Below are 21,629 nucleotides of genomic sequence, written 5' to 3'. Positions count from 1 at the left end.
GTCAATAAATTAAGTACCAGTTGCATACTTGGCTCAATCTAATTAACTGGACCCTCCCCCAAAATTTCATGCCTTGTGTCTCGAGTAGAAAAGAATATATATATATATATCATTATCAACATAACCACCATTTGATGTTTGTTTTCCATGCAGGCATGGGTTGGGTTGTTTTGACAGGAGCTGATGAACTGGAAGATTGCATCATACTCATCAGACTGCATTGGCATGGTTTCCTAATGCCAACCACTTTACAGAGTTTATTGGGGGGGTTTTACAGGGCACTGGCAAAGCCACCAAGTAACTTGCAAGACATGACCCACAACTGAGGAGAGAGTAGTATTGAGGGAAGTGGTCTTGTGCCAGGTGATCAGAGGTTAGAGTATGATAGAAGGACAAAAATTAGTGCCTTGCTGTAGAAGAGATACATGACTACTCCAGTTGGAAAAATAGAGAGGGAGAGAGAAAGAAGGAATGAAAGAGACAGAGCGGAGAGTGATAGAAACTAGTGAAGAAGATATGTTGGGACATATCCTCAAGTGACAGGGAGGTGACTAGAAGTGAAGTGAAACAGAGGCTTGAACAGGGTGAGTGAGTGGGAGACAGAGGAGAGGTAAATGCAGGGAGAGTGGTGAACACAGTGGAGAGGAGGTGTTTAGGAAGATGTGTACATCTACATGTGTGTGAATGTTTGTAATAAGTGTATGAGTGAATGTTTTCTTTTAAATCACTTTTAATGCAGTCAATGATTTTCAAGAAGTTTAAAACAAAGCAGTAATGAGAAATCAAAACATAAGCATAAAACATGAGATATGGCATGAAATTGGTTTTGAAATGTTTCAACAAATAATAAAGAATCAATTGATTAAGAAGACTGAAACATTATCTACAAATATGGTAATAATGTTTACCTGCAGGATTTGAAGAATATTTATATTATCAACTTAATGTGACAGTCACCTGAAGGGAATAACACTACTGTTGGTTAGACCTAGGAAGCTGCACCACTTCCTGTCGGCCTTGACACATTTCCTGTGTCCTTATGTTTACAAGAGGGAGACAAGCACCTCCACTCAGCTAAGCCTACATCCAGAGACATGTTTCTGAGTCTTTGATTGTCATCAGTCTGGAGTAGCAAAGACTCAGAAACATGTCTCTGGATGCAGGCTTAGCTGGGTGGAGGTGCTTGTCTCCCCTTTGTGAAAATAAGGACACAGGAAATGTCAAGGCCGACAGGAAGCAGTGCAATTTCCTAGGTCTAACCAACAGTTGTATTATTCCCTTCAGGGGACTGTCACATTAAGTTGACAGCATACAACTACTTCATCGTATCACTACTGCATAAATCTCTCTGAGAGATTTAGAAATGTATTATTTCTATATTTATATTAATTTGAATATTTTTTTATGGCTGGCATTTTTGTTTAAACCTCTGCTGTTATTAAGGCATTGTAAACATAATATTTTGTTTCTTTTGTTTGTTTAGCTTATTCTTTAGACTCGGTTGGCAGTTTTGGCAGTCAGTCACTTGGTCCAAATGCATTGGGAAACCAAACTGATGGAAAAGATAGACCAGATCATCATGGTCTTGAATTCCGTCTTATTATAGATTCAAAAAGTGGACCACCATTAACACTGTCCCTAGTGGCAGCAACCCCACAAGAAAAAGCTGCTTGGTGTAGTGAGATTAGTCAGGTAAGAACTACATTTTTGTTGCTATACTTAAAAAAAAAAAAAAATTCTATATTCATAATGCTTTTTGAAATAATTAATTAGACGAGGTCTTATTGTGATTATATTTTTAATCTGTCATGATAAATCTTCAATTTACAAATGGAAAAAGAAAAAGACATAATCAGCATTTTTTAGATAGAATTCAAATATGTTTAGGTTAAGCAAGCATTTTCCAATCATAATAGTCTTTTGAAAACCCTTGAAATACATTCACATTCGAAAGAAAACCTACAAAAAAATTACTATTTTTAGTAAAAGTTTTCTTTCATGATTAAACAAATCTTAAAATTGTCTTTAAAAGGTTTCGCTGCACTAAATTCATCAGATATTACAAAGGAAAGTTTAAAAATTTGAGAAATTGCTTAATATCAAATTAGAATTCACCATTAAGAAACCAGTTTTACCCATAGGATTTCACTACTTCCTGCAAGTGGCAAGATTTATTACACATGCACAACATGTCTAATAAAACTATGAACTTAGAATAAACAAAAGAAACTAAAAAATTCATTTGCTTCCAATTATTAGTCTGTATATCATCATCATCATTTCATGTCCATTTTCCATGCTGGCATGGGTTAGATGGCTTTACTGGGACTGGTACCAGGCTCCTGTCTAATTTGGCTTGGTTTCTATGAATGGATGTTCTTCCTAATGCCAACCATTCCAAGAATGTAGTGGGTGCTTTTACATGTCAGCTGCACAAGTACCTTTTACATGTCACTGGTACGGGTGCCTTTTCTGTGTCACTGCCATTGGCCGCAACTAAGATTTCACTTGGTTTGACATGTCTTCTCAAGCACAGCGAATCACCAACGCTCTCAATTAATTGTCATCATCTCCATAAGATTCAATGTCTGAAGATCATGCTTCACCACCTTGTCCCATATCTTCCTGGGTCTACCTCTTTCCCATGTTCCCTCCACAGTTAGAGAGTGACACTTCTTTATGCAGCTGTCCTTATCAATATGCATCACATGACCATACCAATGCAGTCTTCTCTCTTGCAAAATCATCTGTGTATCACTATCATTCTCAGAAATTCAAGCAGCCTTTTCGAGCCCTAGCATTTTGGGCAACACCAGCTGGGAAACACAATCTACACATTAGAAATTTTACAATATCTTTTTCTATAATGCTGAATGGTGATGAGGATATAAACTGAGATAATAATTTCTCAATGCAAGTAGAAATCTGACTGTTTTTTTTTACTTAGAACTTTTTCATTTTTAATCTTCATTTTCTTAAGAATAAAAAAAAAATATTGATGTTGGTCTGAATTTCATTGTGCTATCATGGCAATTTTCACTTATTTAAGTACTGGAGTAAATGAATCAAAAACACTTGATTATCTAGGGATCAAAGAGTACCTAGTCATTGCAACCTTTCTCATCGCTATCATCCTTGTCCATCTCAATTCATTTTCTCATTTCTTAGATTCCATATTTTCAGGTCTAATCCTTTTCAGCTCTTCCTTGCTCTAGCTTTACAGCAAAATACTTCCCTCTATAAACACAGAATAATTTTTCACCTCATTATACATCATTCGTTCCATGTAGCTATGTCTCCTGTATATATTACATACCATTCTGTCCATACCAGTATAACCTTCTTTTTTGCTTATATTATATTCATTCCATACATGTATAGCTATCTCTCATGTGAATTATAGCCCATTAAATGGATCATGTTCAATGCATACCTATTTAATCACTGAAGATTTGCATTTACTGACCTCATCATTGCCATTAAGCATTATATTCATTCAGCAATCCTTATATCATACATATTTTGAATGAATATATGTGTGTGTGTTCAGAGAAATACTAAAAATATTCCTCACTACCACTTGACAACTAGCGCTGGTTTGTTTGCATCCCTGTAACTTTCAGTTTAGCAAAAGAAGAATGATTGAATAAGTACCAGGCTTTAAAAAAAATGTACTGGGGTGAATGTGCTTGACTGAACCCTTCAAGGTGGTGCCCCAGAATAGTTGTAGTCCAATGGCTGAAGCAAGTAAAAGATAGAAGATATGTATTTTTTATATGATTTAAGACGCCCAATAAATATTTTGTATGATTGTCAATGAAATATTTTATTTGTTGTTCTGTTTGCAGTGCATTGAAAATCTTCACTACAGCGACCTTCTGAACAGCTCCATGTGGGAATCTTCATCAGTGACTATGCCACAGTCAGTTAGGTACACTAAACATTGCAATAATTTGAAATTAAATTATTTTAACTCTCTTCAACTATATAAAAATTTTAAAAAAAAGGAAACAAGTTCATCTAAAGATAAATAGATAAATTTTGATGAAATTTAAAAATTAAAATATAAAACTAAAAAAAAATCTATGATATGATTAATTTTTCCTTTGTCTTATTGTTAGTATAATAGAAATAAATTTATTTAATTACATGTATCAATTCTTTCTTAGAAGTCCAAATCATTGATCTGTTCAGAATTATTTGCTACCAGAATAGGTGTCTATTTATTTCAAAGATTTTTTACAAAGATCCAATTGTCAAGAAAATAGTTGCTTTATGAGGTGATACTTCATGGTTCTGGCCTGAAGTATTGTCAGTAAGGAATCAGCCTTCCTCCTTTTGTGTTTGTTAAAAAGTATTTCACTATTATACTGGAATATATTATTAGATTTATGAGGTGGGTAGGAGAAGCATAAGGTTGAAGTGAACACATACTTCTGAATAGAACTCATCTCACCCATTCTACAGCTATAGCAGTATAGCTTTCTTAATCACTGAAGTTATCAATATTTAAGAAATGTATCTTGATATAGGTATTATAAACAAAGATTAATATGTACTAAAATAATTTACTTAATGATTCATATTAGTGATTCCTGTTAACTTTTGTCATCTTTAGACGCTCAAGGGGTCATGTTAATTTGTAATATATTGATAACTAAATATTTTCATGGTTATAAATTTGTTGATTTAAATTATTGCAAAATATATATCAGTCTATGGTCATTTTATCATTAATAAACCAAGAGGAATAATGGTTTGTTTTGAATAGGCACAATCCCCTGTTCTGTAGGAGTGGAGTATAGATGACTGAAGTGATCCAGTATTTACTGAGACAAAGAAAAAGAAATAAATAAATAAATAAAGCCAAATGCACAAATATTTAGGGATTAGCAAAAGCATTGAATTGAAAACGTGAGAAGGTTTTACTGGAGATATATTTATCTTATTTATTTTTTTTTCCAACTTTAATCACTAAAACAATATTGGCATTTTTAAAAATTTGGCACCTTCTCTCGAAATTATAAATTTATAGCATAATCAAGTTTTTGTTGTAACTTTGTGTAGAATAGTATTTTGAATAACATCTACAAGAATGTATTTTGCATGATTTATTTATGAATATATAGGGCTGACACCTGCTCTACAGTTTTCTTTATTCATTAACTGATTTCAGTCATTAGGCTGTGGCTTTGAAACAGTATTCTACATAAGAGAAAACTTTGCTTTTAAAATATTTTCTAAAAACTTATTTTCTGCCAGATTTTTTTCTTCTTAAACATATGTGTACTGAATGTCATATGCATACTTAAATGGTTGTATGCATGTGGTCATATGGATGCAATATGATATTTCTTTACATTATACATAATGCATATTTATTATTGCTTCTATTATACACTCTTTAATCAAAATTTAAATTCAAATAATTTTATATAGTATTTAAATCATTTCATCAACCAGCCTTACTAATGTTATGCACTAACTTATATATATCCGCATGTGTATGTGTGTGTCTGTGTGTGTTGCGTAGTAAAAAGAAATTTTAGCCAATAAATAGGCTTCACACAAATGTCTTTTGCTGGGGTGGGGGTCTTTGATCATCAGAAATGTAAAAGGAATAGATTATAATTTCCAGTTATCATAAACATATTTCTAGATTCTACATATACTTAATTCAATCATGTAGTGAACACTCTTATATGTCTACATTAATAAGTAATTAATGATTCCAGATTTATTAATTATAAACCTCACATACAGTTTGTAAAGTTTGCTTATATATCTGCATAGACATTAATGCCTATAAACATTTTAAGATATGAACGCACATGCGCACACACATGCGTGCATGCACGCACACACATGCATACACACACACACATGCACACACACATTTATCTCAAGCATCATTCTTTTCAAGTTTCACATTTTACATTAATACAGGCATCCTCTGTGTTACCAAAGCATTATGCTCATGAAAATCTTGCGTTAATGTAGAATTCCATAATGTGAAACACATTTTCTGTCTTTGATTTCCATGTAACATGGAAGTCAAAAATAGACTTCACAATACAGAACTCCACAGTTTGGCAAAATTTTCAGGAGTGCAATGCTTGTGCAACATGGGGGTATACATTTACTCACTTTCTTTATTCTGCTAACAATCTGCCTAAATTAAAATAAAATAACTGTGTCTTTTCATACGTATGGTTCTTTGAGGGAAATTATTATATAATGTTGTGTTTCAATAGAAACAAGTCTCAGAATGATATCTTGATTGAAGGAAAGAAAGTAAATAAGGAAAAGAAAAATTAAGAGAATCATATTGTTTTCTAATGTAATTTACTTCCTTTTGATATCAGTTAAGGTGAAATGAGAGAGAACTGATGTGTCAAGGGAAAAGAGAAAGAGAATAGAAAATGGAAAGGACTAAAAGAAAGATCTGTGCTAAAATATGGCATTTCTTCATGACTATTGGGGTCTTTTAATGTTTAATATAGTCAAAGGCAGTGACCTGGCAGAATCGTTAGCAAGCCAGACAAAATGCTGACAACATTTCATCTGACTTTACATTCTGGGATCAAATTTCACTGAGGTCAATCTTGCCTTTCATCCTTTTAAGGTAAAAATAATAAGTACCAGTACACTGGGGTCAATATAAGTACACTGGGTTCGATGTAATTGACTTGCCCCCTCCACTGAAGTTACTGGCCTTGTGCCAAAATTTGAAACCAATATTTAATATTGTCATAGACAACCTGCAACCTTTGGAACTTCCTGAATAGCATTCCTGATAAAAATTTACTTTGAAGCCTACATGATGATGAGCCATGTCTCATGCTTCTCATGCTGCCTGCTTCTCCAAAAAAGTTGCCTATGCCTAATATAATAACTATTGTTTCTCAGTTACTTCTTTTTCTTATTATTACTGTTTATGCACCCAAATTTGTGTGAAGTCTACTAACAGAAGGTTGTATACTTTACAAAGTAGTCATGTGGAAATTTCAATCAGCACATCCATGATTGCAATGATGACAGTGAAGCTATCAAATGAAAAAAGAAAATGATACTTCAGTTGTCTTGATTTTGAATTGATATATTTTATTTCCCACTTTAAATTAAATGGTTCATGAAATATATTTACATGAATAGCATTTTGTGACAAAAATATTTTTTTTTTCTATTCTATTCATATTATGTGATTAAAAATATTTCTGGGTGGAGGTATACATGTATTGATATACACACACACAATGTAAAGAATTCATAACTATTCAACAAAGATATATTACTCTTGTCTTTTGTGTATAATAAGGGTTTACTTAAAATTTACACAATACATCAAGCATATTCACCGTCCTGTTATTTATAAGAATATCTAAAAAGAAATTCATATTTTGATACTATTTAGTTATAATAATAAACAACAAAAAATACATTAGTCTTTTTTTATTTTAGTTCTAGACTTATTTAAATATCTTTTGAAGTGCATACATACATAAACATACACACTTTATATATATATATATATAAAGTTACATTATATATATATATAATTATAATTCATATACATTTATACACACGCACACACCATACGTACATATATACAACAGCTATCCTACATTAGAATTGGTCTTAATGGTTCACTTTTTCTTGTAACAATCATTGTTGCTTAACTTTTTCCCCCCCTTTTAAAAATTATTTTGTGCTAGGACAAAAATGAATATTTTCACATGTGTGTATATATGTGTTTGTATGTATATAAGGGTGTGTGTGAGCATCTGAATACAGATTGTATTATAAAGCTTTTGTAAATATAAGAAAATTATTTTGGGTTATGATAACAGTTTAAGTTTTATATTGGTCATCTAACTGGTGACATTTTCTGTGATAATTTTATTCTGAACATTGATGAGGTGAGATAGTGAAAAGTATGTAATTTATTCCAAATGATAGATTCATAAACATAAAGTGTCAATTTTACCTCATCAGAATCTTAGTTTCTGTAGTTTATTATATTCCTTTAGAATAATCTTGTATTTCTTTTGATATAAGATATAAAAATTAAAATAATTTTTAGTTTAAAGTAATTCATCTGATACAAAGGATATAACAGAAATTTTATGGTCAAAAGGAAAAAAAAGTTGCTATACAGAAAGTTGCATGAGGAAGATTATAGACAAAAATAAATATCTTGAAGCATAACAATTATGGTTCATTAACAGAAGATTTTTCAACTTTAGTGAGAATAGATATATTTTAAAACTTAATAAACAATCAGAAATACACTAGGATGAAAATAAGATAGCATCTTGGAAACAAATTTGCAGAAAAGTAGTGAAAGAGAAATCAAAACTAAAATCCCTGCCCGATGCCAGAAACAAAAGCAAGGTATTAAGTCACTGAAAAGAAGACTGCAACAGAAGTGAAAACATAATATAATAAAAATTACCAGCACTACCAACAACAACAACAATACCAACAACAGCAACTACAAAATCCTGTTCTTCCAAATCTGGTTGATAAAGTGACTGCACTGTCGATAAAGTGTCTTCAACCTAATGAGTCAAGATGAGTATTTATTCAGAAGTAGCATGAAAGTTCCTTTGGCTGACATTTTTTTTTTTATTCACCCAAAATTTTTGAAACTAGGAAGCACCGTAATATTAAATGGCACTTTAAGAATTCATGGAATTTGATACCTTTTTCTTTAGTTCAGTTTACTTATTTTCCAAGTTTGCTTGTCAATTTTATCATCATTTGACTTTTTAGAAGGTTTATTTATTTATTTCTTTTATTCAAATTTGCTCTCTTTTGAAATCTGATTCCTTTGCACTCATTTTGTTTAGAGAGTATGAATCTAATAAACGTGCTAGGTTTAAAATTGAAATTTTCTCTTGATGGTGCTTCCCTTTACAAATTATTTAATTTATTTTTCAATTATAATATATTATTTTTATAGCTTTACTTATAATTTTCATCTTTCTTTTTGTGTCTGAGTGCGTGCACTCTGATGGTATGCGGGCACTTTTCTGTAGTGATTTATCATTTTTAAGTTAAATTCAAGCAGTTTTATATCTCTCATTTACAATTTGTAGATTTTTATTCATTATATTCTGGTAGCAAGTTTTCTTATGCTGTTAGAGCATGACAATATAGTTTGGGCTTCCATCAATCACCCATAATATGTAAAGTGTGCAGCTTTGTGATGCTAAAATAACTTGGAAGATCTTGATGTTTTTAATGCATTATATTAAAAAAAAAAAAACATTTGATAGTCTTAAATATTTATGCATGTTTATATTATTATTATTATTATTATTTTGAATTTTCTAATTAAAACTTCAAGTGGTTTTCTTGTTTCAGAGTTTAAATCAGTTAGATTGATTTTTGACCATAGTATCACAAAATATAAATATGAAAATCAGATAGCCTATAAAATTGTAATATAATAACGATTGTTTAAACAAATGCATTTAGAGAATATAAATTGCTGTAAGTATAATTTAAGACAAGTTGACGGCAAAAGTAAAATGATCAGGGAATTGTTCATTTTTCATAATGCTTTATTGTACTGAAAATTCTTATGACTGAAAGTAAAATACTTTAAAACCCAATACACTAAATAAGAGTTATATTCGTAGGTAATAACTGGAATAGCTAGTATTTCCTTATGATAAGCGCAATAAATGTTACTTTACAGTTTATTAATAAAAAGAAAATGTATTTTTACATTTAAATAATCTTAATAGTATTGCACACAATTCTTTAAGGATAAGGAAATCAGAATGGGTGGGATGTTGGTACCAACCTAATGATTTAAAAATTTAATAGGTTTTGAATAGTTTCACTTTCCAAACAGCCATTTGCGGCACAAATGATATTACTATAAATTAGCCAAGAAATAATGAAGTTAAAGGAAACAAATGTTGAGAAAACAGAGAATACAAAATTTCTTATTCTAATTCAAAATCTTTGAACTTTTTTTTACAAAAAACTATTGACTAATTTTGTATAGTAGCTAACTGAAAATTTTCAAGATTTTGTTAGTTCTAACCATAAGCAACTAAAATGTATATTGTAGCATGAGAAAGATAATACATACAAAAATAAAATGTTAGTATAAAAGTTATGCAAGTTTGTATACCAAGCATAAAATGGACAAAAATATTGGTCTAATATTTTATCCGTATGCTGATAATATTGATGGAAGGCTTGGCTTAGGTTATTGGACTGATAGCATCTTTACTTTTATATATTAGAGATTTGATACTTCTGGTCCAAATTACCAGACTTTACAGATCAATTCTTAATCATTTTCATTATCACATTTATCGCACATCCCAAATACCTTTCTTAGATTTGATATGATTTATTTTACTACAAAATCACTGCAATCTATTGTAGCCAACATCTACATAATGATCTAGAAATGTTTCCTTTAATCTCCTTTTAACTAGTTACATAATCTTATTGATATATTGAAATGAAGTTATGTTATAGAAATCAGTTTGAGAAAGACACATGTATTTCTCTTCTCTGTGTTGGACAGTTTGCAATATATTATGATTGATGAATGCAGCGTTTTTACTCATGACATCAGCGAAACCTTCAATAAACATGAGTTTATTGTCTGAATTGCTTGCCTAGGGGAACCATCTGTCTCTCATCTCTAGGATCTGTGGCTTTCAACCAGATCACACTACTGCAGCATGTGATAACAGAACTCTTTCACATCCACAAATTAAGATAGTAATATTGTATCTGTGAGTCTTTAAATAAATACACATGATCTATCAAGTCAATGCAGCAGTTAATCAGTGAAGTAAATACAACAATTCATATATATCAAGGATATACTGCTATTGATATGTTAAGGACATACATCTGGTATATATCAGTTAAATACAACAATTCTTCAATGTAGTAAATATAACTGATTGGCAAGGAAAACATCTGCAGGTGAGGGAATTCCAAAAAGTCGATGTTTTGTACTGGATAAAAAAACTATACCCAGTGGTTAGTGTGAATGTGAGATAGTTTACAAAAGAGAGGAAAATAAATGAATGAGTCCAGAATGCCTGGGAAGAGGTGGTACGACACCACTTGGCTCCATTATGCAGAAAGCTGAGAGGTGAGACAGCGTTTGTGTAGGCAGGAAATTAGTGTGTGATGGTCAAAGGTTTCATGCTAATCAGTTGAGCGGCCTTCTTCATGGTGGGATGGATGTACTTGTGTGTGAATGTGTGAGTAGTCCCAAATGTAGGAGCAATACTCCATTGTTGATTTAGTCTGAGCTTTATAGACTACGCTTAGGTGTGGAAGGTTAGGGAAGATTGTAGCAAGGTATCATCTATAGAAGAGTGAATGTTGTTGGTGGTGAGGCAAGTAGGTTCTTGATGTATAGAGAGAAAAGTGTGGGGGACAAAATTGCACCCTGGTATACACCAGAGTTGATATATTATGGGTATGAAAGAGCTCTATCACCCCATGCAGTAGTTGTGTGATCTGATTGGAAGCTACAGGTCCAAGAGATGGGAGGATCCTGTAGACAAGCAATTTGGATAAGAAATTCATGCACCTGACATAGTCGAAGGCTTTACTGGTGTTAATGACACTGCATTTACCAAATTTCTTAAGGTTTATAACCTACAACTGAATGATATAGGAAAGTTAATTCCCCAACAGAATTTATTCTATGAGAGCTGTACTGGTGATCATTAAGGAAAGAGAGGGAGATTCAAATTGTTGGAGGAGAATGTTGTTAATGGTTGCCTCCATCATCTTGGAGATATTAGAAGTGAGTGCAATAGCATGGTAACTCACAGATCAACATGGAGCATTCAACAATTGATCTACCAATTAAACACAACAGCTGATTTATCAAGTAAACACAACTGATCTATCAATGACTATCCACAGCTGATTAATTAGTAATATTTGTTCAGGCCTAATTAATGAATGAATTTATTTTCACTTTCCTTTTCAAAGTAGCCCTTTGTAAACTTGTATCTCAACCTCTTGGAAATTCCTCTGTGAAATGTGGTTTACAATGGCAATTTACAAGGAGCAGTTAAATATCAGCTAATGTAGAAGTTCATTGTTGGCAGCCTATGTTGCAGAAAACCATTTTTTACTTCAGAATAAGTACCACCTGACTACTGGAAAGATCTTTATCATGTATGTTTTTTTAGAAATTTAGAGTCCACCATCTCATTGATATTTATAATTTAAGTCATCTTCCTATTCTGTTATGCCTATTGGTAGAGTCAGTACACAGTGATTTCATCACAATGAGCAGTCTATTGTGTACAGTAACTTGTGAGAAATATATAAGGATGTAACAAGCAGCAGCTGTTTAAAAGGGAAAATAAAAAGCTATTAGAACTGAAAGTGAGACACAAAACCAGAGAGAAAGAGAGAGAGTAGTATATTTGGTATTTTATCCTTTATTTTTAAAATCTGGTTAGTAAAGCCTTATTTCTTTTTTCAATCCAGACATATATGGAAGAAACGAACTTATAGCCGCCCTGTTTTCAGGCAAAAGCTTCAGTAAAGTCAAATATCTTTTAAAACCTAATACATTCTAATTCTTCTTCTTAATACAACCTCTATAAAAATTCATTTTTTTATTCATTTTTTCTTTGTGTGGTCAGGGTATCTATACATCTTTACATAAATGGTAATTCAAGGAAATTTCAAGTATTCTATCTTTCTCTAATACATCTTCAGCTCTTTTTTTTTTCTCTTTTTCAAAATTTTATTAAGGATAATGGCTTTGGTTACATAATTTTCCTAAATATTAGAAAAAGGTTTTCAACTTTTATTTCTCACTTTCAATTTTTTATATAATTTTTTCTATTATTTGTTAAGAATTATGCTTGCATGTCTTTGGCGGTACATTTTGTGGTTAAAAGTTAAAAATTTTGTTCCAATCTTGAATCTTGTAGCTTGAAATAATGAATTGAAATTAAAAACCTTTATAACTACATAAATAATATGTGCAAATATTTTAATATGTGCTAGTCCTGAAATTTCAAGTATATTTTGTTAAGTTTCTTAAATTTTGTCATCCTTTTATGAATCAACTATTTTCTAAAAATTACAGCAAACCAAATTACAGTTCATTTGTTATTATGACAAGAAACATTTTTCTGATAATCAGATACTTAATTAAACCATAAGATCTCTGAGAATATCCACTTTGTCTTGTGTGACTCAAAAGTTTCGTTTATGATTTTGAAATCACAAGCATCTAAGAAAACTGGAATATTTTAATCAGGACTTAATACTTAACAGCACTGTTACTTATTTTTCAATATTCATTAAATTTTATGTTCATAGTAAAGAATAAAAATGTTTTGTTATTGAAATACATTTTCCCAAATGTCAACCAGTTTTCTTTTGTAAATGAAATGAGTGCATATCTTCCATTAATGAATTGAAGCAGACAGTGATACTTGCCTGGCCTAAAAATGCACTGCAGTGCTTTTTGTAAGAATCAAAACTATTAGCTATGATTTAAGAGATTAATATCTTACAAGCCTCTGCATTTTAGTCAACAAATATGCAGTCTCTGATTTCTAAAAAACAAATAATAATAAAAAAACATTTCTGAAAAAAACATTGCAATGTACTTTAGCACATAGGTTACTAAAAGCCTAAATGTCCAGATTATAAAACGATTAAGATAGAAAACACTTGTTCTTATCATCATCATCATCATCATCGTTTAACGTCCGCTTTCCATGCTAGCATGGGTTGGACGATTTGACTGAGGACTGGTGAAACCGGATGGCAACACCAGGCTCCAGTCTGATTTGGCAGAGTTTCTACAGCTGGATGCCCTTACTCTGCCCAAATTTGCAAGTAAATATCAATTTTTAAGATTTGTTATTTAAAGCATGAAATTATTCAAGATTCAGTTAGAACAACATTTTCAAAAGTATTTAAATATTATTTGCATACACACACATGAAAACACATGCTTGTGTTTATGTGGGAGTATGTATACAGGTACATTAAGGTATGTTGAAGCCAAAATAATATTCTGTTTTCTTATAATAACAATTGTCATATTCACTTATTCATAGAGAGGTTTTCTTTATATGGCATCAAAAATCACTTTATTAATATAATTTCTACTTTTCTATTGAATTATTTATATTTCCATATGTTTATTAAAAGCAGTGATAGAAGTTGTAATTGTCGGATATTTGCTTCTTCTACATCCATGAAGAAGAAGCTTTTTTCATACAAGAAATATTCTTTAATATATGATTAAGCTTTCATATTTAAGGAAGAATTTATATTAATTTCAAACTGTCATTCATTTTACAAATCACACGCAAGTGTTTGTATGTGCTGCATACATTTCTTTTCCTGTTGTCTTTAGAACTAGAGATGGTTCTAGTTTATCAGCCCCTTATCTTTTTGCTTTTGCTGGAAGAACTGAACATGAATTTCTTTTTTAACATACATTAGAATCTATTTCTAATAAATGGAGCACATAACAGGCATAACTTTTCTTTAACACATATTAAATTTGACTGTAAGAAATTGTATAATGGAAGTACATTTTCTATTAAAATGTAATTTTATAAAAAAAAAAATACCAAATTTAAAATTTCATAAAATACAAATATAAAAATAAATTTAATATAGCTATTAGTAAATATTAAAATGACACATCCCTGTAGTAAAATATCTTCTTTTGAGTGACCATAAACAAGATGTGCTTCCCCGCACAATGAAAATTTCTGTCCCATTTAGCTTTGGTATGCCCTAAATTTCATGTTGTATGTCTTTGCTAATAGAGGGTGCAAAAGTTTCCAAAATATAACATCTGGTATGGCCTGGTTTTCAGCACAGTAGCAGTAGTCAACAGTGTTTACCCTGCATGGAGTAAGAAAAATGAAATGTGTCTATAAATCTTCTTGGTCTTATACTCATATCACAAGCCCTCATTGAAAGCCTAATATAGTACCATGGAGACTCGATGGTCCTACTTTGAGTTCCAGGTTTATCTCCAAAGAGAAGAATCTTCTTTACATCTGCCATGAAGAAGGACAGCTTTGTTAACTTCAAACTACTCAATTTCTGGATGTTTTGAAGCTTATTACTGGAATACGAGATATATGCTAGGAGTATATTTGATAATGAGTATAGTCAAATATACTTATAGCATATAACGATGATAATTAGTCTTAATTTGAGACAACATTAATGTGTATCTATTTTAGCAGGGCAGATATCATTTAATCAAGTTAATCTTTAAATATGTGATAATTTGAAAGAATATTCATAATAACTGAGTGCAAGAACTGGAAATATCTTGACTTCCAGAATCTGGATGAATTCCCTCCTTTGAATATCCTTAAATGAATGGTGTTTTACTTCAGCTTCTCTAGCTGAAATTTGGTCTCAAATTTTTAACCACTGATGATGTGATTGGATAACTAATTGTTGGTTTAATATTCCCTATTCTGAATTTTTCATTTTTCAATGCTAAATCTGTGGGGTTTTTAATTTTTTCTTTTACTTTCCTAAATATGAAAAATTAAACCACTGTTGAAGAGGTATTTACATATTTTAGGAGTAATTCCAATAAATCTAAATTCTTTAGCTGTAAGCATTTGTGTTCATTATTTTTACATAGTTTGCTATGTCAAAAAAAAAAAACATTTTAAAAACGCTGTTAAGTACTTAAGATGAGTTGTTTACAGCTGTTTATTTATTTTTTTTTATTTTACAGGTTGCTTATAGAAGCTAAACTTTATAATTATAAAGGAGGGCTTTAGAAAAGGTTATCCATGATAGAATATTCTAGTATATTACACTAACAATTCTGTGAGATTGAAAAATAAATGTTGCTTCTCACATCATTGCTCCTAACTGCATATAGCATATGTATCTTGTATAAGACTTCAGGTAAAAAAAACTATCCTTACTAAATTTGAAATTGAACACTAGGAAAGGGTCCCTATAAGGTAAACGTCTTAAGGAAATCATCAGCTAAGTTTCTTGAAAGTAGGGGATATAGTAGAAACAAAACCACTGAAACAATGCTTGGCTATAAAATTTTACAAGATGTCTTGAGAATAAAACTAGGTTATTACAGCTTCAGTTCTTGGAAAAATTAATGTGGAAATCTTTTAGTTCAGAAAATTTTGAAAAATCTTTACCACCTATAAATGATTTAAGATATAAAAGGGATACCTATAATTCAAGCACTACATCCCATTCAATTCTGATGTAATATTAATAGATTAATACATACCCTGGTTTAACATCCCTTCCTGACTCATGACTGCTTTTAGAGGAGTCCACTCTGTTGCAGTCTTTGGGCCTCCTGATATTTTTCTCCTTTCCCCTCACTAGTTTTAGAGATCCTGAAAAAACTCATGGGTGCTGCATTTCCTCCTTTGACTATGCCATTAAAAAGAAAATGAAATAAAAAAGTAATCTGTAGAGCTGATGTTCCAAATTTGAAATTGAAGAGTATGACATTTATAAGGCATAACTGAAACTCAATAAGCAAAACAAATTTTCTCTATAGTACATAATTATTGGAATAGGTTTATGTAAACTATAGTGAGGTATACAATAGGCTGAAATTTTAAGGAAATTAAAGAAGCAACTTATATATTAACATGCTGCTAATCCATCAGCAAATCTTTTACAAATGTTAATTAACTTTTGGTTCCTTTTAATTTTTGTGAAAACTTAAGAAACAAGCATTATATGGATCATCCCAAGTAGATTAAGATTCTAATATTGAAATTTCAATAAGTATACATAATTCTATCAATTAATTTTTACTAGTAGATGAATAAATTGTGCAATTACAGGCTTTACTTTTGTAAGTTCAATCTGTGATTTGAACTTTGAACCAGATCTTAGGTGAAAATAAGTAATAGGAAATGAAATATATAAATAGGCTGATAGAAAATTAGTCAGCTAAACAGTTTCAATATCAAATACATTAAAAATAATGATAATAATGATAATCAGTATTAAAAGTATGAAATATTGCTTTACAAATTTTGTTATCGTCTTCATTAAATGTTATATTGAAGCTTAACAGATCTTTACTATTCCAAGTTATGAAAATCACACTAATTAACATGATTACTATTTAACAACATATTAATGATTAATAAATTTGTAAATATTTAATACATTGAAATTAAAAATATATATTTGAACTTTTAAAAGGTATTTTTATAATGAATACAAAAGGAAAAACTATTTTGTTACTTTTCTCTCCACAGGTCTGATCCAAAGCTTTTTCGTGATGATGTGGATATAAAATTTAGCAGAACCCTTAATTCTTGCAGAGTCCCTCAGGTAAAATAAGTATTTTAATGGTATAAATCTGTGGTAACAGTCACATTTAAGCACTTTTTTAAAAATAATTTTTTAAGAAAGTATTGAGTTAAATTTGACATCTGGCACCCATGCCAACGTCGCCTCCCTCATTGGACACGAAACTCAGCTTGCGAAGACTTATTGGGGCAAGCGAAATTGTGATGGACCCTGTGCCCAGCGTCGCCTTTCTGGCACTTGTGCCCGCGGCATGTGTAAGGACTTACGAACGAGATCGTTGCCAGTGCCCCTGGACTGGCTCTTGTACGGGTGGCACATAAAATACACCATTTTGAGCGTGGCCGTTGCCAGTACCGCCTGACTGGTCTTCATGCTGGTGGCACATAAAAAGCACCCACTACACTCTCTGAGTGGTTGGCGTTAGGAAGGGCATCCAGCCGTAGAAACTCTGCCAAATCAGATTGGAGCCTGGTGTAGTTCTAATGTTGTTATTAGGTCGAGTAAAAAGTAAGCAATGTTTTGAACTATGAAGAATTTGTACCAGAGTTTTGCAGAGTTTTGAATTTTTTGTAAAGCATTTTTTTGCAATTGTCTGATGGTACTTGCCCAAATGCATCAATAAATTAACATTGATATTTTTTTCACTGTTGTTACAATCATCTGAAATGGAACTGTCAAAGCGCAATATTCGAGCAATTTTGCTATTCAACTTCAAAAAAGGACATAAAGCAGCTGAAACTGCTCACAATATCAACGAAACATTTGGTGAGGAAATGACTAGTGAGTGGTCAGCTTAAAAATTGTTTAAACAATTTCATATAGTGGAAACCTGAGCCTTGAAGATCATGAGTGTAGTGGATGCCCATCTGTCATCAATGACAGTCAATTAAAGACCATCATTGAGAAAGATCCACTTAAAACCATTTGAGAACTGGCAAAAGAACTTCAAGTTAGCCAGAAAACTGCCTGCAATCATTTGCATACAATCAGAAAATCAAAAAAGCTCGACAAATGAGTACCACACGATTTGAATGAAAATCAGAAAATGCACAGATAAGAAATTTGTTTGTTGTTTCTTCTCTGTAACCAGACCGATCCATTTCTCGACCATATTTTAACTTGCGATGAAAAATGGATTCTGTACAATAATAAAAAATGTTATTCGCAGTGGTTGGACCAAAATGAAGCACTGAAAACCTTCCCTAAACCCAAACTCTTCAAAAAGAAGGTTATGGTGACTGTTTGGTGGTGTACTGCTGGACTTATCTACTATAACTTCTTAAAACCTGGAAAAACCATTACTGCAGAAAGATATTGCCATGAAATTGCCAAAATGAATGGAAACTGCTACTCTTCCATCCCAGACTGGTCAACAGAAGAGGGCCAATCAGTCTCCATGACAATGGTCAGCCACACATTTCACTAATGACACTTCAGAAGTTGAAGGAATTGGGCTCCAAAGTCCTCCCCACCCAGCTTATTTGCCAGATCTTTCTCCTACCGACTACCACTTTTTCAAGCACCTTGATGGTTTCCTGTGAGAGGAGTTCAAAAATCAAACCGATGCTGAAAGTGCATTCAAAGGGTTCATCAGTTCCAGAACTCCAGATTTTTATGTTACTGGAATAAGCAAACTTGTAACTTGTTGGCAAAAATGTGTTGATTGTAATAGTACTTACTTTGAGGAATGAAATTTCTGCATTGTTGAAATATATTGAGATGACTTTCATGTTTCAAAACGTTACTTACTTACTTTTTATTCAGCCTGATATCATTAGCAAAGCATTGTATCCTTGAGCAAGATGCTTTATTTCACATTGCACCAGTCCACTTGGCTGGCTAAAATGAGTAGTACCCATATTTCAAAGGGCCAACCTTTTCACACTCTGTACCATGTAAAATGTCCCTGATAACTATGTTAAAGGTATGTCTGTGGAGTGCTCATCCACTTTCACATTAATTTCACTAGTAGGCTGTTCCATTGATTGAATCAACTGGAACCCTCGTAATCATAACCAACTGAGTAACACATTTTAAAAATTAATTTATCAATTATTGGTAATCTTTTAAAGATACTAGCATATCTATCTTAGTCAGTTTTGCATTAATCATTTTAACTCTAAAAATCATTTCAGTTTTCATATGATAATGTATTGCGTGTCATTGTTTTTGGTCAAAATTATTTGAGACTTTAACAAATATAATCAAAAATATTTTTATAAATACTTGTGATGATGTATAGAAAATGATTTATTATTATTTAAGTTAAAAATAGGAATTCCAAGGAAGTCTGTAGGGTTTATTTTTTTTGTTTCTGATTTCAGATTCGACATGCCACCGTTGACCGCCTTCTTGATCGATTAACAGATCTGCGATTTCTTAGTATTGATTTTCTCAACACATTTCTACTCACATATAAAGTGTTCACTACAGGTTATACTGTCCTTGAAGCACTAAGAAAAGTATATCGAAATCCAGACTGCTGTGGAAACTTAGAAGCAATTTCACAGTAAGTATCCACATGTTATGTAAGTTCTTATAGCAAACTATATTATTTCTGGGATATAAATGATAATTTTTTTTTATTAGGAAAAAGCTGTAAATTATGATGCCTGTTTTATAATAATATTCCTAAACAATTAAGGTGGCAAGTTTGCAGAATTGTTGGCATGCCAGGCAAAATGCTTAGCAGAATTTTGTCCATCTTTACTTTCTGAGTTCGTATTCTGCCTAAGTTGTTTTTGCTTTCCGTCCTTTCAGGGTTGATGAAATAAGTACCAGTTCAGGACTGGGATCGATGTAATCAACTTGTGCTCTCTCTCAAAATTGCTGGCCTTGTGCTAAAATTTGAAACCAGTATTCCTGATCAATTGTTAGGAATCATAAATAAGTACATCATTCTCTTAGAAATTCTTCAGATACACCTTTCTTTTGAGGATGACTTCTCCAGTACAAAATTTATTGTATTTCAATTAAAACTTTAGGGCAGAGGTCCTCAACCACCATGCTGTGGATCATTTGAAATCTATCTATCTATCTATCTATCTATATATATATATATATATATATATATATATATGTGCATAACTTGTTTTAAATCTCAGAGTGGAAGCCCTACAGACACCTGTCTACTTATCTTCTCCGTCTAACAGTACTGAATAGTAAAGTTTATTTGCCAACATAATGTGACAGCCCTATATAAGAATGATGTTACTGTTATTTAGCCCCAGGAAAACATCTTTTCCTGTTGGCTACTGGCACACAGTCTGTGCCCATATAGTATATGCAAGGGAGATCATCACTCCCATCTCTAGCCTTATGTGATACTTATAGATCTAGGTTTGTGGGTAGTTACCTGTCATCAGTGTATACTGTATCTATATATACCATGCTTGTATTGACCTTTCAAGCCAAGTGAGACCATAGTTATGGCCAATACCAGTGTCAGGTCAATGGCATCCATGCAGATGGCACATTAAAAGCACCCACTACACACTCAGAGTGGTTGGCATTAGGAAGGACATCCAGCTATAGGAACCTTGCCAAATCAGATTGGTACCTGGTGCAGCCCACCTGATTACCAGTTTTCAATCAAACCATCCAGCCCATGCCAGCATGGAAAGCGGACTTTAAATGATGATGATGATTCTATATATATTTGTGTTTGTGTGTGTGAATAGCCAGTATAAGATCATGAAAATATCTGTCTGCAAATCCTTTTCATCATTGGCATCTTTTGGGGTCAAGAATTTGGTTATATTGAATTTATCTGTGTTTTAAGATAGTTTTAAAAGCCTATTTCTGACCTAAAAGAATGCTAAAAATAAAAACATGAGAATTAGAACAAAGCTGAGTTTATGTCTCCTTGATGCCAGCTTGTTTCCTACCATTAATGTCTCTTTCTGTCAGCCTCCACTCTGCAGTTACTTTCACACAAGTTCCATCAAGTGTGACATTTTCTCTTTCATAGATGATGATCAGATGCATCGACATGCTTGGAGGAAACATTACTATTATAGTTGCTGAATGCTAACTCCATTTGTTCTTTGTGTTGCCATCTCAGAGATTCTTTTGGATTTGTTTCTAATTGTAATTCTCTATATATAAGCATCTTCAGCAGTTGATGATGCGAAATTCTTTGAATATGGCCTACTCATTGCAGCTGGTGATGTAACAGTTCTGCTTCAATGTTTTTGAGTCTTGTTCGATAAAATTTTTGTTATTTGTAAAATGATGAAGGGTCTTGCTGATTGAATGAGGTAGTTGTGTGGAAGGGTCGTTCTTGTTGCTCTCTTCTG

The 21,629-nt window shown here is 31.9% G+C and overlaps 1 protein-coding gene across 11 annotated transcripts in view; it reads left to right on the top strand.

The window, feature by feature from the left end:
• The window catches only part of LOC106876029 (ras-specific guanine nucleotide-releasing factor 2), a 577,714-nt gene that overhangs the window by 522,182 nt on the left and 33,903 nt on the right, over positions 1-21,629 (top strand). For 6 of the 11 annotated variants that reach the window (XR_016238460.1, XR_008266647.2, XM_089342316.1 and 3 more), the window contains 5 exons: positions 1,484-1,692; positions 3,849-3,931; positions 12,502-12,555; positions 17,277-17,352; positions 19,656-19,840. Coding sequence is in view for 7 of the 11 variants with exons in the window: in XM_089342316.1 (XP_089198442.1) it covers positions 1,484-1,692; positions 3,849-3,931; positions 12,502-12,555; positions 17,277-17,352; positions 19,656-19,840 (607 nt within the window). In the remaining 4 variants the exon portion in view is untranslated. The remainder of the gene's footprint in view (positions 1-1,483; positions 1,693-3,848; positions 3,932-12,501; positions 12,556-17,276; positions 17,353-19,655; positions 19,841-21,629) is intronic. The other 5 variants (XR_016238462.1, XR_016238461.1, XM_089342317.1 and 2 more) reach the window with 1 other exon arrangement.

Source organism: Octopus bimaculoides, chromosome 2, assembly GCF_046866305.1.
Source record: "Octopus bimaculoides isolate indiv1 chromosome 2, ASM4686630v1, whole genome shotgun sequence".
NCBI classification, from domain to species: Eukaryota; Metazoa; Mollusca; class Cephalopoda; order Octopoda; family Octopodidae; genus Octopus; species Octopus bimaculoides.
The sequence above is the reverse complement of the archived record's forward strand: the minus strand, read 5'-3'. Positions and strand labels throughout refer to the sequence as shown.